Source organism: Anabrus simplex, chromosome 3 (assembly GCF_040414725.1).
Source record: "Anabrus simplex isolate iqAnaSimp1 chromosome 3, ASM4041472v1, whole genome shotgun sequence".
NCBI lineage: Eukaryota > Metazoa > Arthropoda > Insecta > Orthoptera > Tettigoniidae > Anabrus > Anabrus simplex.
In genome coordinates, this window is record NC_090267.1 from 115520460 (window position 1) to 115540417 (window position 19958).

General features: G+C 37.1%; 1 protein-coding gene across 1 annotated transcript in view; it reads right to left on the bottom strand.

The window, feature by feature from the left end:
• LOC136866679 (calpain-D) overlaps nt 1–19958 on the bottom strand; it is a 137578-nt gene that overhangs the window by 73453 nt on the left and 44167 nt on the right. Inside the window, exon 5 of the mRNA XM_067143793.2 lies at nt 12171–12285. Within this exon, the coding sequence (XP_066999894.2) occupies nt 12171–12285 (115 nt within the window). The remainder of the gene's footprint in view (nt 1–12170; nt 12286–19958) is intronic.

The following is a 19958-nucleotide window of genomic DNA, read 5'->3' on the forward strand; positions in this document are numbered from 1 at the left end:
GGCTTGCATCCAGGAGATAGTGGATTCGAACCCCACTGTCGGCAACCCTGAAGATGGTTTTCCATGGTTTCCCATTTTCACACCAGGCAAATGTACCTTAATTAAGGCCACGGCCACTTCCTTCCAACTCCTAAGCCTTTCCTATCCCATCGTCGCCATAAGACCTATCTGTGTCAGTGCGACGTAAAGCCACCAGAAAAAAAATTGTATTCTGACAAGAATACTGACGTCATTGTAATAACCTATGTCGAGTTCAGTTTAATATTCATCTGTGTCTTTTACAGCATCACAGAAAAATGGATGGGTAGGTTTTAATGAAATTTGGTATTTCAAATTAGTATAAGGTTGAGTAGGATCTTAGCTATAAGTTGTCCAAAAAATTTCACAAGAAGGGGGTGCTTCAAAAGGGGCCTAAAGCGTAAAACTCAATGTATCTCCAGTGTTCTCCCAAGAAATTTTTGTCAGCCGGGTGGCAGGAATGAGTAAGTGGGTGGGAATACTATGTAAAAAAGGAATATGTCAAAATTTTAATTTATTCCCCTCAAGGTATTAACAAGTAAACATTAAATGCAAATTTGCACTATTTTAGTGTTATTATCACAAACAAGACATAACAGAGTATTTTGAACTTCTAGTGTTCTACTGCTCGTTCATAATCATGTAACACCGAGGCCTACCACTCTGTTACTGTGGAGTGCCTGCCATACGGGTTTGGGACGTTGTGTGAAATCGAGTGCTTGCACGCGATTCCACGCTAATCCAGGCATACACACATGTACACATGCACACACACACATACACACACACAATATGTGATAGTCAAGCTAAACATTTTACATTCTGATGTAATTGATGCAATTATATTGACAATAATATTGATCATTTAAATAAACAGTTTTATAGTATTTATATTTTAATTTGGAACACCCAATGACTCAAATATGTACCTAGGTATTAATATTATATGACTATATAGCTCATATCTAGGTTATGTTAGCTGGGCGGTCTTTAAAATGGCAGGACTGTGCACCCGTTCAAAAGGTCCTAGGGAGAATAATTATCTCTCTTACGATTGGTTTTACACAAAAACAGCTCATGGTGAATTTTTGGTTTTGGAAAATAATGGGAACATCAGTGGCAGTCGTGTGAGAGTTTAAATCCGAGAGCTGGTAACTAGTTTTAGAGACTATAAAGAGAGTTGCTATGGAGACCGCTCCAGCAACTTTTTAAGGCTTTGTACGTCTGTCAGTATTTTTAAAATATTAACCCTCTACTGCATGAATTATTTTTTGTTTTCGTTTGGTGAAGAAAATTTCAAGCTTTAACGTTCAACATACGTTCAGTGTATTAGATGTACCGGCACTTCTTAACTGGGGCTAATAGCTTAAGGCTTCGGCCACTGTGCAGGCGACGAGCGGAGCGTTGCCGCTATCGAAAAGTTGAAGAGTGGGGAGGAGAGACCGCCTGTGTGGACATCTAGCGAGAGTCAGTAAGCGGCGCGGCATCTCCCCTGAACGAGGTGATTAGATAATGGCAGTTTCAAAGGTTTCTCATTTGTCTCTGCTTGTAGAATTTTTTAAAATCTAAACTGAAGAATTCGACGCAGGACTACGAGAGAATTTCGTAATCATCCAGTAAATAAATAACGTGAAATGCATGGGGAGTTTCACAATTTATAAGGAGAACTAATTGATTTCCTGGTAAGATTTTTCAAATATACTTTTATGTCCATTCAAACTTTTGAATTTTTTCTGAAACTTAAGGCGCGACTGGAGAAGCAAGTCACCAACTTCCAGAGACCCATTAAAGTCAGATGTAATGACGAACACAAGTTTTCATATCGCCAATATATTATAAAGGACAATAATATTAATTAAACAACAATAATATGGCGTAGAATAATAATAATAATAATAATAATAATAATAATAATAATAATAATAATAATAATAATAATAATAATATGATGCATTAAAGACAATAATGTTTATGTCCATAACCGTGATTGATTTTTAACTCTATTTATCTGGTATATTTAAGATCGTTCCAATTTCTTTCCAGGCTTCCTTTATCACTATTAGGTTTACGACATTCTTCTCTCTGTCGTTCCATAGGAAAGTTCAGGTTTGAACTTCAGAAATCAGCACTTAACATCTCCTCTCTTGTTAACTCACGAACAGTCATTGCGAGCGGTGCAGCTGAAATCTCAAACAGGAGTGAGCGGCTGGCGGCAGGCAGCGTTGTCCTTGAGCCAACTTCCTCTCCAAAATGACGTGCCGCTGGCACTATGGCCACATGCATTTGCTAACGCAGGTTTGAGTCTCATCTTTGCCGCCACACAACGCAACGCTCCTCTCGCCGCCTGCACTGTGGCCGAAGCCTAACACACATATGTGATGTGGATTGCCATAGTTGAATATATATACAATTTTTCACAATTTTACGCTAAGCTTTTAACATTCAAAGACCGAACATTACTACCTACTGGCCATGGATACGTACTGCAAGGCGCAAAATAAACGGTGGTTGGTTCGCGTGGATGTTGACGGGGTGGAAGGAGTACCTTTGGTTGTAGGGCTGTTTTGTCTTATATTATGTAAAAAAAAAACAAGGCATCACTGGGATATGTGTTTAATTGATTGTACAGTTGAAGGTGTGCCGTAAAACTACCTCTGTCTACAATATTTATCCATTTATACAGGTGAAAAGTTATTTGTTGCCTAAAGGCAACAGTATGCAGTAGAGGGTTAACCCGATACTTGGTTTTCCGTTCCCGATACCTGGTTTTCCGTTATACCAGAAGGACGAGATCAAATCAACATCAGCGACAATGGAAAAAATAAATAAATGAAATCAAGGGGTGACAGAGAGTAAGGAAGTGAGTACGTCACGACAAGCCGCTGAAAGGGACAGGCATACTCGCTCATGTGTGTGGGTTCTGTTTTTCAGCCGATAGTTCTTATTTTGTAAGATAAACTTTAAAACATTTATTTGAGAGCATTTTAGTAAGTTTTTGACGTTTTGACACCTCCAGATTTCTTTCAGGTCTGACGACAAGTTGCTGCTGCCAAAAGGGCAGTAATAGCATCCTCAATGTAGAAAATGTAACGTTTACTTGTGTTTGAACAAAGATTTAATTGTTTTAAATTATTCCCCACTGTAAAATAGAGCATTTGATCATGTACATATGTATATTCACATGCATTGAGGTAATTTTTCTTTTTTGTAAGTACTGAAGTAAGTCCTGACATGCACAATTGTGTGGGTGCGTTTTTTCAGATGTTAATTTTTATTTTGAAGAATAAACTAAAAATATATGTATTTAAGAGCATTTAAGTCAGTTTTTGACGTACAAACAAAAATTCACACCGCCAGTTTTCTTTCAGGTCTGAAAGGGATACAACCCATCAGCAAGTAAGCCACTTTCTATAGACCATTAAGCCATTTTGCCTGTAACAGATTTCGTTCCTCTCTGAAGCAATATTTAACCCAATCTCGGTATGGATGATTGTCAAGCCAGGTAAATGCCTTGTAATGAAGTACTCAGTTGATGCTTATGTGGACCCAGGGCTGTTGCTCCATGCAGTCATCAAATAACACATTTTTATACAGTGTTGACAGGAACCAAAGCACGCTGTGTTCAACTTGTGAGTTTGCCTTGAAATCTTACCACAGTTGTAATGTTCATTCAGAACAAGGCAACTCATTCGGAAAGACTTCACAGCATTCATTACTTAATATTTTCTTGAAGATTGCTTGTAAAACATGTTAATATAAACATCATAAAAGTTGAAAACATGCACAATAAATCCAAAATTTGAAATGCATGCACGAATCTCAAATTTATGCATGTTGTTTCAGTCATCAGTCCATAGACTGGTTTGATACTGCTCTCCATTCCACTCTATCCTGTGCTAACCTTTTTATTTCTACATAACTACTACATCCTACATCTCCTCTAATTTGCTTGTCATATTCATATCTTGGTCTACCCCTCGGTTCTTACCCCCTACACTTCCTCAAAAGCAACTGTACAAGTCAAGATGTGCCCTATCATTATATCTCTTCTCATTAAATTTAGCCAAATCGATCTCCTCTCACCAATTCGATTCAGTATCTCTTCATTCGTGAATCTATCTACCCATCTCACTTCAGCATTCTTCTGTAACACCACATTTCAAAAGTTTCTATTCTCTTTCTTCCTGAGCTAGTTATCGTCTATGTTTCACTTCCATACAATGCCACACTCCAGACGAATGCTTCAAAATCATCTTTCTAATTCTTATATCAATGTCAGAAGTAAACAAATTTCTTTTCTTAAGAAAGGTCTCCATGCTTGTACTAGTCTGCATTTTATGTCCTCCTTTCTTCTCCAATCATTAGTTATTTTACTAACCAAGTAACAATATTCATCTACTTCCCTTAAGACTCCATTTCCTAATCTAACATATCCTGTGTCATCTGACATTGTTCGACCGCACTCCATTACTTTTGTTTTAGACTTATTCATTTTCATCTTGTATTCCTCCTCCAAGAATCTGTCCATACCATTCAGCAATTTCTCCAGATCTTTTGCAGAGTCAGATAAAATAACAATATCATCGGCAAATCTCAGAGTTCAGATTTACTCTCCTTGGACTTTGATTCCCTTTCCAAATTTCTCTTTGATTTCCTTTATTGCCTGTTCTATGTAAACATTGAAAAGAAGAGGGGTCAAACTGCAGCCTTGCCTAACTCTTTTCTGGATTGATGCCTCTTTTTCAAAGCCCTCGTTTCTTATGACTGCAGACTTATCTTTGTATAGATTGTAGATAATTCTCCTTTCTCAGTATCTGATCCCGATCACCTTCAGAATCTCAAACAGCTTTGTCCGATCAACATTATCAAATGCCATTTCTAGATCTACGAAAGCCATGTACGTGGGCTTGTCTTTCTTAATTCGGTCCTCTAAGATCAGACGTATACTCAGGATTGCTTCACGTGTTCCCTCATTTCTTCTGAAGCCAAATTGCTCTTCTCCCAACTCAGTTTCAACTTGTCTTTCCAATCTTCTGTAAATAATATGTGTGAAAATTTTGCAGGCATGAGATACTAAACTAATGGTGCGGTAGTTTTCACACTTGTCAGCAGAGGCTTTCTTGCGAATAGATATAACAACATTCTGCCAAAAATCAGATGGCACTTCTCCTATATCATACATCTTACACACTAAACAGAATAACTTCTCCAAATTGGTTTCTCCTAAGGCACACAGTAATTCTGAGGGTATGTCATCAATTCCTGGTGCTTTGTTTATACTTAGGTCTCAAAACTCTGTTGAATTCTGACCTCAAAATTGGGTCTCCCGTATCATCAGCGCTCAACAGCCTCTTCTTGTTCCAGAACCCTATCATCTACTTCTTTACCTTGATACAACTGTTGGATATGTTCCTGCCATCTTTCTGACCTGTCTTCCTTCCCTAGAAATGGTGTTCCATCTGAACTTTTATTATTCATACACCTAGTTTTCCTTTCTCCAAAGGTTTCCTTGATTTTCCTGTATGCAGCATTTACCTTTCCTGGGACCATACATCCTTCAACATCCTTGCACTTCTCCTTCAGCCATTCTTCCTTAGCTGTCCTACACTTTCTATCTACTTCATTCTTTATTCACCTGTATTCTTTCCTGCTCTCCTCAATTTTTGCATTCTTATACTTTCGTCATTCGTCAATTAGGTCTAATATCTCTTGAGTTATCCACTGTTCCTTAGTTGATCTTTCCTTTCTTCCTAACCTTTCCTCAGCAGCCTTATTGATCTCATTCTTCATGGCTGTCCATTCTTCCTCTACTGTGTTTCCTTCAGCCTTTTCATTTAGTCCTTGTGTTACATGTTCATTAAAACAATCCCTCACGCCCTTTTCTTTCAACTTGTCTACAGTAAATCCCATCTCACTGGATTTTTCCCTTCTTCAATTTCTTCAATTTCAGATGGCATTTCATGACCAATAGATTGTGGTCCGAGTCCACATCTGCTCCTGGGAAAGTCTTGCAATCCAAAAACTGGTTTCTGAATATCTGCCTAATCATAATGAAGACTATTTGATATCTTCCACTGTATCCAGGTCTCGTCCATGTATACAGCCGTCGTCTGTGATGTTTGAACCAAGTGTTAGCAAGGACTAAATTATGATCGGTGCAGAACTGAACCAGCCATCTTCCTCTTTCATTCCTTTGTCCCAATACAAATTCTCTTACTATACTACCTTCTCTTCCTTGGCCGACCACTGCGTTCCAGTCTCTCATCACAATTAGATTCTCATCGCCTTACACATATTGTATTAGATCTTCTATCTCTTCATATATTCTTTCGATTTCTTCATCATCCGCTGAACTAATATGCATATAGACCTGCACTATTGTGGTGGGCATTGGCTTGGTGTCTGTCTTGACAACAATAATTCTTTCACTATGCTGGTTGTAGTAGCTTACCCGCTGCCCTATTTTCTTTTTCATTATTAAACCAACTCCTGCATTTCCCCTGTTTGATTTTGTGTTGATAATTCTGTAGTCCCCTGACCAAAAATCCTGCTCTTCCTGCCAACGTACTTCACTTATACCAACTACATCTAACTTTAGTCTATCCATCTCCCTTTTCCGATTCTCTAACCTACCACAGCGATTCAAACTTCTAACATTCCACGCTCCGACTTGCAGAATGTCAGTATCCATCTTCCTGATGATTGCCCTCATCGTGTACTCCCCACCCGAAGATCCGAATGGGGAACTACTTTACCTCCGGAATATTTTACCCGGGAGGAAGCCATCATCAGTACATCATTCATACAGAGAGAGTTGCATGTCCTCGGGAGTTAGTTACGGCTGTAGTTCCCCGTTGCTTTCAGCCGTGTAGCAGTGTCAACATGGCTAAGTCACGTTAAGTAACATTACAAGACCATATCAGCCTCAATCATCTAGACTGCTGCCCTTGCAACTTCCGGAAGGCTGTTACCCCCTTTCGATGAATCATTCGTTAGTCTGGTCTCTTGACAGATACCCATCCGATATGGTTGCACCTACGCCTTGGCTACCTGCTTCATTGGGACACGCAAGCCTCCTCATGGCGACAAGGTCACATGGTTCACAGGGGAGGAATATATGCATATATATGCACTATTAAATTTAATAAGTCGTCCAATTTCACATTTCCTTGTTGATTTTGGAAGTCTACATAATGGCAAACAAAATAGGCATTTGCATACAAATCCAATGTCTAGTGATAAGTACAGAAATGTTTCTCCATATCTCATACAGTTTGTGACCACTGAAGTGTCAGGTCTATAAGATCACCACATGACAGAATCCAGGACATCGAACAATACGTACTGCGATCTATTCCTCCTATGTCTGTTTCGAATCCTATGTGTGGACGAGTGCTTCTATGTTTTTTAGCCATTCAACTTTCAATGTAATTAAAACCTTCAGCATCTATTTCAGTGTCAATTTTACCAGCATATATTGGAACAGTATCATAATGTGTCTTTTTCAAAGTAGCTTTCAACAGAAGAATCTTCTAACTCGTAACACATTACTCTGCACTTCTGTAGCATTTGTGAGTAGAGATATTCATCACTGTTCCTCTTCGTGTATTCTTGTGTTTCCCTATTTTACCAGCATTTTTTATTTCAAAGAATAATCATCCAAAGATGATAAAGAGTGTTCAGTGGGGTAGTGTGGTTGTATAATCCTCCTCAAGAACAGTTCTGAGAAAAAAATTCTCCAGTGAATCTTGATTCAGTTGGTGGGTTAAAATGTTCTCGTACTTCATTCCTAGTTTCTGAACTTATGTGATCAGATATTTCAAGGATGAGATAGTCACAAGGATAGCTTTCCAGAATACTTGCTTGCCATTTTTCCCCTTGTAAGTCATACTGTTAATACGGCAACACATTTTATTTAAAATTTGGTATTTTTGTTTTAACTGAAGTCATACTGTTAATACGGCAACACATCTTATTTAAAATTTGGTATTGTTGTTTTAACTGAAGACCACACACATTTTTGCTAGGGACTTTAAGAAACAGCCCAACTGTAAGAATTCATGAGATCGTACCAATTATTAATAGTTTCAATGAATTCACTCACGATTTCAGCAACACTTGCATCATTTCCTAATTCGAAATGACGTAGTGCTGTAGTTACACTGTGTGACATTAATTCTGCTGCTTACATTCATCCTTTCAGTGCCCCTAAAGTTTAGATGACTGAAATGAATTTTGTGGCTGTCATTCTTAACCCAAGTTTTCCACAGGTTCTTACGAGACAACTTTACCATCAGAAAATTCAAAGCTGGTGTCGAGAAACTAGTTCCTAAATAGTTTCAAGAGGTGAGGGGTATCTGCAAAGAAGTATACTTTTTTTTTGACGTTCGTGGATTCAAAAACCACATTTTTATTTCAAAGATTTCATATTTTTTCCATTATCCTTGATTCGCTGTTCCCATGTTACAAATACATTCTATTACCTTGTACCCTATTTCTGAAAGACATGAAACCAAATTGTCTAGTGCATCTTTTGTAATATTTTTTAAAAATCAACATAAATTACTAGCTTCTAGTTCTTTAACAGTCCTATCAACATCACAGCTTGTAACTGTGAACTGGGGCCTATGTTTTCGTCCTTCAGAGGGTCATGATTGAAAGCACTTTTGGCATGCATTTCGTCACACTAAAGGATCACAGTTTTCTCGTGGTAATTATATGAGACAGCAGCTATCTTCATCATTATGAAGAATATCCTCCAGGATTCCACATCCATTTCACATGTCAATTTTTGAACCCCATTTTTCCAGCGTTGAATGTCCAGGCAGAAGGTATTGCAGTTTTTGTCTCATGTAAACGTAGATTTTCTTCCCTAGATACCTTAATGTGAAAGCCACTGATATGTCTTCATCAGTCCAATTCATGGGTTTTTGGTGGTTTATGGGTAGGCCTATCTTTATATAATTCAGTAAAAATTCCTCCCAGTTTTGTGTTGAAGCTCTGATCAGAATGTTTTAACCACCTACATTTAATTCACACATTATACAAATTACTTATGGATATATGGCTTTGATATAATTTGCTTTCCACTGCCTCTAATTTCAGTTTAAGACATCATTTGTTTTTCTTTCATCATCAAACTCTTTTTTTTTTCAACTTTTCAATTCCTTCAATCAAGGCCATACTATTAACACAAAGATGGTGAGGTGAAGTGGCTGGAGGATGTGGTGAACCTGCAATAGTCATGTTATGTTCTGAATCTTTTAACAATTCATCAGCCATTTTTTATCGTCCTACTTTTCTTTCCTTCGATCTTACTCTATCATGCGACACTTGCTCTGTGCTATGCAAAACACTCAAATTTACAGAGGGAAAAGTGTCTTTGTTAAGCATATATTTGGGAGGGGGAGGAGGCCCAAACAATTCACCCTTAAGATCCACTTCAAGATTTCTACCAGAAAAATGTCCAGTACACACGTGGCTTGAATCCGTGTTGCACTTTTCATCATGCTTACATCTTTGGATCCACTGCTTTCTTAACTCCTTATGTTTTGGGCACCTGCAGAATTATTGTAACAAAAATACCTAACTTGCAAACTCGCACCCCAAGGCCACATTCCTAGCCAGTCAGTCACACTCAGCCATCCCTCTCACTCTTCCATCTTTGTTAGTATGCTTATCGCTACCCATCCGGCAGACCACCGTCAACAAGAAGGGAAAATCTAGCGTGCTTGTACGTACAACTGGGTGTGAAAAGCAGTGTTGCACTGTCATGCTAGCAATACTTCGTAGATTTATTTCTTACCTCGAGGATACTTTATACCGTATTTGCTCGCATATAACTCGCCACCGCGTATATCTCGCACACCTTTATTTAACATTTGAAATTGCAGGAAAAAATCCCCACACACTACTCGCAATAATCTCTGACGTCATGAAGACATAAGGTAACATACAAGAAATAAAGTTTGGGTATTCCGTGGATGTGCCTACATTAAATATCGGGACTGTACCAATTGCTGTTTCAGTACTTTGTACATGACAGTATAAGAAGAACCTGCATTTCAATACAATATGGAAAATATTGTTTGTTTTTTCAAAAATTGTCATTTTTGCAAACACATTTAATTAAAGCAAATTGAAACTGTTGCGTAGTGCACAATGCTGCCAAGTACAGCTTCATATAATGTTGAAACATTAGTTTTGAAGATCTGAAACACATTTACATCCAGTTCTAAAAATGTAGAATCTCTAAAATCACGTTTCGAATTTCTACACCAAGATTATCATGAAATTTTGTCCCACATTCCAGTATGATAACTAAGATTATTCAAAGCTGTTCATAGACTATTGATTAACAGGCAGGCAATTAAATCATATTTCCTTGAAACTGGCAAAGAAGAATGTGTCATGATAATATTGGTGATCAAACAAATGGTCAAAGTTCTGAGTCTCAACCAATAATGGCAGAATGCTATTTGTATTTTTTTCACCATATGCTGTTCTTCTTTCAGAAAACTATTTTGATTTTAGAAAAGAATGATGTCAATGCATGTGATGCACATTCCATCATATGTGAATAAAGAAATTGCTTGAAGAACAGACATCGGAATAAACTCTTAGGTTCAAAAGTTAACCAGGGACAGAGGAGTTTAGACAAACAAGAAGCTTATAAGTTTTAAAACGAAGCACTTGTCATGTATTTGCATGCAGTAACTTATCAACAGAAATGGTTTGATTTTGAAGATCCCTATTTAAGTACTTTTCTTAGTTGAACGTAAATAAAATCATTACTAAAGCTAGAAGAAATGATCCAAATTGCATGTAATCTAAGATTATCAAATTGATGAAGAAATGTGTCTGATATGTGAAGCAGGACCTTCTCTCATTCAAAACATTACACTTATACGTGCCAAGAAGTGGGTGAAATATTTCCAAGAAAAAAGTACATCAGACGACTTACCTTGAATAAAATCAATTGTTCAACACATTTTTGTCTATTACAGCCAGTAATTCCTTCATTGAGTGTGTTTTCATTGTAATGAGCAATTTATGGACTGATGAGAAAAATAATTTGAGTGTGTCATTAGTCAAAGCCAAACTGTGTACCAGAGAAAATTTAAAGTATAGAATTTTATAGATTTGTTGAGAATGTAAAAGGACTTCTGAAAGCAATTTCCTCCAGCTCAAAATTAAAAAGTATCTTTGTCACTTTTCATTTATTACAACCTCAAAATACAATTATACTTTTTTGTTTTTTCAGAAATTTTAAGGAGTATAAAGAATAAATAACAAATGGAAGTATAAAAATGCTGAGTACTTTTTTTTAATACTTTTTAATTTTTACTGATATTTTCTTATTTTTCTCATTCATTTCATTTTCTGCTTAAGGACAACACACACACACAGTCCCCGAGCCAGCAGAAATAACCAAGTATGGTTAAAATCCCTGACCCGGCCGGGAATCGAACCCAGGGCTCCTTGAACAGAAGGCCAGCACGCTAACCATTCAGCCATGGAGTCGGACATGTACTGAGTTACTTTTTCTAATTTCTTTCAAAGTTTAGGCCTATTTTAATCCTGGACTGAGAGCTTGAACTAATCACTGGCAAGATCTTTGTAGTTAGCCCTGCTGCCACAGTATTTCTAAAGCAACTGAGTGGACTGGGTTTCAGTTTTTAAGCAAGCATAAGCATTTTCAACTCAGTAAAAAATGTTAAGACTGATTAGATCTTTGTTTCTTGACAATATAGGTATTGAATATTGAATTTTCACTTGGCCCTCAACGGGCAACTTAAACGCACTCTACAGTGTGATGGTAGTAGTACCAGACCTGTAGCTTAGATCCTTTCCAACAGAACAAAGATGGCCTAGGCCACCATAGCTCAATTGGTAGAGCAACCAACGCAAAATCGGGAGGTTGTGGGTTCGGATCCCACTGGTGTCTGGTTAGCCATTTTTGTTCTGTACTTAACATCTCTTCAATACGTACTAAATGTACGTAACACGACCTAATAGGTTGAAAGTTGGTTTCAATATTGGTATTGTTTTTGATATTCTTAATAATACTTTGTTTGGCTGAAAGTAAACAATCTCCATTTCTTTCTTCTCATTAAAAACCCAAGCCATATCATACAAGTACATGAACTTACCTGTCAAAGTAGCAAGCCCCTCTATAGCTCGGCCAGAAACCAAGGCTTCGTAGCAGCCATGGATTTTAGCTACAGCCTTCTCAATCAACGGAACCCAGAGCTGCCTTCGTTTTGCCTGTAATATCAATAATGAAACCAGTAAATTATTACACAGGAAAACTTTTCCATGTATTGTAACACTGTGATCAACATTTGATGATACTAGTAGTGGAAATTATCCCTCAGCGAGGCGAGTTTCTCTGTAACGTCATAACCGGAGTATAGCAGAAGCCTTCAAATGTTTCAACCCTATTTTTGCATCATCTTCAATGGAAAAAAACAAATAAAAATTTTCAGCTTTGTAACACTTATACCTTCGTAAAATTTTAATTTTATGTTTAGTTGAATTTCGGATCCAAAATCAAGGACAATTGACAATGCTCTATTAATTCTAGAATCTACTGGATTTATGAAACCTCCTTTTACATTCTGACACTTCTAGAAATACTGCAAGATTAATTTTACTTCACATTAACAGGAAATTGCAATTTTATACACAAGACAAGAGAACATACTCTCGATGTTTTGTCATTTTACCACACTGTATAAGATCATACTGCACTATATTTTCATGTTCGACAGTATGTGAACATTACAAGTTGTCCATTTCATGACCGTATCGATGTTTAATCAAGAAGTAAGTATAAATAACCACCTAATCGATACTTTATTAATGCCTCAGGCAAAATTGAATAATTATTAAAACTTACAGGACATGTTTCGACCACTTAGTGGTCCTCTTCAGCTGTATAAATAAAGAACTGAAAAGAAAAACATTATGACAATAAGCACAAATAAAAGTTCTTTGGAGACTCCTTTGATAAAAATGGAGGTCATCAGAATAGGTCATCTTGCCTCTCGTTCTTGTTTGGAAAAGATGTTTATTCTGCGCTGTCTAGAGGGTCTGTCTTTGAGCGCGACCTGGTGAAGTAACGATGTGATACAGTTTGACAGTTCATGGAAAGCTCTGGAGAGAAGGGAAGTAGAGTTTTATCGCCATCTAAAATACAGTAACATGTGAGGGAGGAGGGAGATTGGGCTGTGCTTCTGCGATGACGTGTTTGATTATATCATTTGATTATACGACATCGCAGAAGCACAGCCCAATCTCCCTCCTCCCTCACATGTTATTTTAGATGACGATAAAACTCTACTTCCCTTCTCTCCAGAGCTTTCCATGAACTGTCAAACTGTATCACATCGTTACTTCACCAGGTCGCGCTCAAAGACAGACCCTCTAGACAGCGCAGAATAAACATCTTTTCCAAACAAGAACGAGAGGCAAGATGACCTATTCTGATGACCTCCATTTTTATCAAAGGAGTCTCCAAAGAACTTTTATTTGTGCTTATTGTCATAATGTTTTCTTTTCAGTTCTTTATTTATACAGCTGAAGAGGACCACTAAGTGGTCGAAACATGTCCTGTAAGTTTTAATAATTATTCAATTTTGCCTGAGGCATTAATAAAGTATCGATTAGGTGGTTATTTATACTTACTTCTTTAGTATGTGAACATTTAAAATTTTCAATCCTAGATTGAATTACAAACTCACAACATTACAATTATAGACAATCATAGTTATTACTCCACTATAATTTTTTTTTTTTTTGCTAGTTGCTTTACGTCGCACCGACACAGATAGGTCTTATGGCAACGATGGGATAGGAAAGGCCTAGGAGTGGAAAGGAAGCAGCCGTGGCCTTAATTAAGGTACAACCCCTGCATTTGCCTGGTGTGAATATGGGAAACCACAGAACTCCATCTTCAGGGCTGCCGACAGTGGGATTTGAACCCACTATCTCCCGGATGCAAGCTCACAGTCATGCGCCCCTGACCACACAGCCAAGTTGCCCAGTCCACCATCATTTAATTTCATCTGTGCACCTTAATGAAGGCCACGGCTGCTTCCTTCCCAATCTTAGCCTTTCCTATCTCATCATCGCCATAATATCTATCTGTGTCGGTGCGACATAAAGCAAGAAGTAACATTTCATCTGTCATTCATTAATAATTGCCCCAGGGAGCGCAACAGGCTTTAGCAGCCAGCACAATTCCCATCCTCGCCGCTAGATGGGGCATCATTCATTCTATTCCTGACCCAGTCGGATGACTGGAAACAGGCTGTGGATATTCATATTCATAGTTACCAGTTTCAAAAGACAATTTCCATGGCCTTACACGTCAAAAGATTTAACATTAACTTTTTCAATCACACCAATTTAAGTGATATGCTTTTTGTATAATAAGCTGAATGATCTTTGCACTGTGTTTTTAAAGATTGTTTTTAAATATTTTTAACTAAACATAAAATGAATTGTAACACTTGTACCTTTGTAAAATTTTAAAGCTGAAAAAAAAAAAAAATTTCACTGAAGATGACCCCATACATAGGGTTGAAACATGTATGAATTTTATGGCATGACCTTTTAACCCCCTCAGGGAAGTGTGAATATGTATTGAATAGAGGATGAATAAAATCTTATACTGTTATAAGCCTAATTAAAAAGTCACTGCAAATAATAAATAAAATGCCTTTAAATTTATGGAAATATGCCATAAAATAATTTAAAAAAGCTGATAACTCTGTAACAAAGGTTTTACAAGTAACATATCCCTGTTTTATTCACTGCACAGCTCTTGCTTTTTACTAAAATAATTACTTTACTTGAAAGTGTATATAAATATGGACATCATGATTTGATGCATGTAGTGCCCCTGAAGAACCAGGGAACACTTGTTGCTCTTCACACTCATTACAGCTTTCAAATGTTTTTCTCATCTAATGTGCTGTTGTACAATGAACCTCTTTTCCACACTCACTTTAACACTGCAGAATATACAAAATAAAACATGCCCATCTGTTGTAAACATGTTGTAACCGTACAACAAGGTTACAGATTCCATTCAGTATTATTATTATTATTATTATTATTATTATTATTATTATTATTATTATTATTATTATTATTATTATTATTATTAACCTGATTCATTAGATTTTATATATTCTGTTTCTCATCATTTAGACTGTAATAATTAGGTATCACGTATGTTATTGTATTTAATCACAGGTTAAGTGAAATTTATTTGTAATTATTCTGTATTGTAGTAAGTGAGATTTGTTGGTTTCATATTGTCATGCTGTGGCTTGTAACTCTGGCTAGATGAGCTGGCATAGTATTTTGCAATCGAGGCTATGTTTAACTGTGCAAGTAGATTTCCCGGTGACGCATTCAGCATAGTCATCCTCCATCTGCTTGGGCACGCTTAGACGACACATGACTGATGACATCAGTGCGTGGGCACGTGATTGCGACCAAGTGTCAGTATTCGCCAGCTACTGTATGTGGAAGTGGAAGGGATGAACAGTGAGTAGGGAGATGAGTCGTCATCGCGAGGTTATATCAGTCGATGCGACGGTGGTGAGAGGTATCGTATTCAGTTCATATTTTTCAGTTCATATTCAGATCATATCGTTCAGATCATATCGTGCAGATCATATGTAACAGTCAGATGTATCAAATGGAAGAAGTGGTCTTAGTGTGATGGTCAGAGCTAAGAGTTGTGTTTGAAGAAGTAATTATCGAGGAAGTCTACAAGTGGTGGTTGTATCCGAGCAGAGACGGGTACTATGCAGATAAAGAAACATCATCTTCTTGTGAGGATGGACTTCACAAGATGTTTCAATAATATTTTCCAATTTCTTATAATATATTGAGTGGATGTAATTACATTGGAGCTCCCTACACGCGTACATGGTATGTAGGCCAACTCCTTGTTATATAAGAAGATAACAGCAGACGGCTCCCGACTTCAGCTCAGAGGTTTTCCCAAGAATTTCAAGTTCAACAGCGGTGTATGCCGACATCAGGTAATTAAAGCATCAGATATATTATGCATTCATAACATGAAGAAGAATGTAATCAGCGGCGATATCACATCTCACTTCAAGTTCATGCCAATAGCTTTTTTTTGTTTAGATTAAATTTTCCTTTTATTAGTACCGCAAATCTCACGATATATTTTTTTTGTTAAATTAAAAGACGTCAATGATTGTTCATTGTGACGTAAATTATAGTCATAAACTCAGTTTTATTTTAATTATAATAAGTGATTCCAGCTCCATGTACAATCCTCAATTGTGGAAATGCAACAGTAATTTAATATTGTCCCGATCCATATCCCTGTATATTGCCAAATATGTGAGTTTATCACCTCACGCCTTGAGATAATTGATATAAGAGGTATGCTCTACCAAATTTTGTTGTTTTTATTTAAAAAGCAACTGGCGCTCAAACAAATGTTATGTATATTGTGTGAAGGAGATGAAGGTATAAGAGTAGTGGTTGGAGTAGTAACAATGTGTCGCCAGCAACGTGGGACTCGAAAGGTTCAGAAAAAGTGTTTCTGAATGGCAATATACATGGATCAGTTCTTTTAATGAGTACGCACATGTTAAATTCACCGAGTAATGTTAGGAAGGTCATTTTGTTGAAGTTTGTATTTAAGGGGTAATGTCAGAGGAATTGCAAGGGGAAATAGCTTTGAGATCGCGAAAAATTAGTAGGAAACTGAAGATGGACAAGGATAGCAATATGCAGTCAGGTGATGAGGCTGAGGTTATTGTGTCCAAGGAAATCCAAGGTGGTAACATAAATAGGAAGTTGGTGACTAAGGTGGGACCTGCTGAAAGTCAGAAAATAGTAGAAACTGAGTAAAACGCTGTCACGCAAGATTAAAGTAAAGGGGTGATTGACCTGGGTTTATTTAAGTTGCTGATGTCCAAAATGACTGAGCAGAATAATGCCATGAGTGAGAAAATTGAAACGGTTATTAGTGAGAAAATTGAATCTCAGAATAATATTATGAGTGAGAAAATTGAAGCGGTCATTAGTGAGAAAATTGAATCTCAGAATAATATTATGAGTGAGAAAATTGAATCTCAGAATAATATTATGAGTGGGAAAATTGAAGCTCAGAGTAATGTCATAAATAGTATTAATAAGAAGATTGATGATGTTAGTAATAAGATAGATCATAAGGTGTTAGAAATAAGTAAGCAAATTAATAATTTAGAAAGTAAGGTAAATAGGGAGTGTAGTGACATCAGAGCTGAGATGGAATTGGGTCGGAGCAATCTCCATACGGAAATAGAGCAAATTAGTGAGACATGCATCAAACAGATTGATGAATTAGGCGCCAAGATCGAGTCTAATAAAGGAGAAATCAATGAGTTAGTAGAAGAAAGGTTTGAAAAGATAAACAATACAGTGGGGCAAGAAACTAGGAAATGTATTAGTAGGGTAGAATATGTGGAAAGAAAACTTGGAGAAGTAGGTGATCTAGAGAGTGAACAAAAATCATTATCACAGAAGGTGAGAGAATCGGAAGAAAAGTTGCAGGAGGAATTAAGAAAAATTCAAGAGAAGGCTGAGGAAACAGTGGAAGAAAAATTTCTGAGTTGCCAGAGAGTACTCCAGAAAGAAGTGCGTGACAGTAGAAATGTACGTGAAATAATTGTAAATAATGGTTTAATCACTAGAGATCATGATTTACCTAAGTTTTCTGGGAAAGAATTTAACCCGATGGAATTTATGAGAGTAGTAGAGAAGAAATTTGCTGTTCAATTAAGAGACAATATTATTAGCTGGGAAACTGTATTGGAGATCTTATCTAATGCTTTCGTAGGAGAGACTAAGTCTTGGTTTCAGGTATATAGAAGCTCGATGTCTAGTCTAACTGAATTTAAGGAAAAATTCATAGCTAAATTTTGGAGTGAAGGTGTTCAGAGTAGAGAGAGAGAGAGAGAGTTATGTTTGGCAAGTATAATTCTAACGAGGGTGTTAGAATGACAGAATATTTTTTAGCTCATGTTTTGGTGTGGAGAAATTTAGAATGTATTGGACCTGAGGCTGATATAGTTAGACTTATGGCTAAGCACTATCCCGATAGAATAAGAGAAGCTGTTTGTATGCAAAAAGTGGAGACTATTAAGGAAATGGAGATTTTGTTGGAAAGTTTTGATGCATTAGGTAGTAGCCTGAATAATAGTAGGACACTAAATAGGAATGTAGAAGGAAGGGGTAACCAATCTAATAATCAGGACAGGACTATGAATAATCGTAACTACAGAAGAGAATATCAGGAGAGACCTAATAATAATTTCCACAGAGAGAGAAATTATCAAAATAGTTCAGAAAATTTCAGGACTGGGAGGCGTGATTATGGTAATCAACCAGAAGCTGGGAGGCGGGAGAATACAGGCCATAATAATAATAATAATGACGCTAGAGGAAATAGGCAACAGGGGAGGCCGACTGAGGTGTGTAACCAACAAGTCGTAACCGAACCAAGTACTTTAAACGCGCAACGGACTGTATAAACAGGTCACTGAGACAGTCCGTAAATGGTGAGTTCACGTATAAGGTAGATAAGTATGTCAATATCGACCAGCCTATAGTTGTAAGTGAACATGATTGTGACCTAAGTAGCAATAATTCAAATGTTTTAAGTGACGACTTAATCGTAGACAATAAATTTTATAAGTGTAATTTAAATTTAGATATAAGGCAAGATTTGTTAAGTGATCTTATATTATGTAATGAGGATAATTTAAGTAGTGTTACTGTTACACCGACGATTGAACTGCTGATATGGGGCAGAAAAGTTAAGATTTTGTTGGACTCTGGTAGTGAGAAGTCATGTGTAAATTCCAAGCTGTATGAGGAAGTTTTGAGAGAGAAGTATGAGGTAGCGGAAATTCCAGTGAGGAATACGTTCATCGTAACAGCTGTTGGAAACAAGTCTCAAAGAGTGAATAAACAAATAGCTGTCCCCATTAACATAAGTGGAGAATGTATTTTCCAACCATGCTTAGTGGTGCCTAATTTAGTTTATGCCGTTATTTTAGGTACTGACTGGTTAACGTGTCACAAGGCTAAATTAAATTTTGATCTGTGTAATGTCAATCTTATTTGGGGAAAGAGTAGCAGGGAAGTCAGTTTACCATATGATGTTTTGTCAGAAATTAGTGCGAATAAAGTGTGTCCTAGTATAGAAGGGCCTTGTGAAATTCCTAATATTAGGAAAAATATTGATGTCTGCCATGTGTCTATACAGAGAGATTCTAGAGATGAATTGTATGAGACAGTGGAGAAATGTAATTTAGCGGAGAGTCAGAGGGACGAATTGTGTGAATTATTGATATCACAGGGTGATGTTTTTAGTGACCGGCCTGGTAGAACACATCTTTACGAACACAAATTTAATGTTCTTGATAACTCAACTTTTGTAGGACCGAAATATCCCATTCCGTTAAAATACGCTAGCGCTGTTGAAGAGCAGATTGACATTATGCTAGATTATAATATAATTGAACCATCATGTAGTCCTAATTTAAATCCACTTGTTATTATACCTAAGAAGGATAACACGGTAAGATTGTGCATTGATGGCAGATTAATGAATATGAGAATTGAAGCCGATCAGCAAAGGGCGGAGACGGTAGAGGAACTTATTCAACGTTTTGAAGGTAGAAAATGGTTTTCTACTTTTGATTTGTCGTCATCTTTCTGGCAGATTCCACTTAGAGAAAGCGACCGTCCACTCACGGCGTTTGCATACAAGAATTGCTTGTATCAGTTCGCCAGGGAGCCTTTCGGGACCCGTACTTCATCTGCAGCATTAATTAGGGCCATGAATAAAGTATTAGGGAGAGATACGGATAGTTTTGTGACCATGTACATAG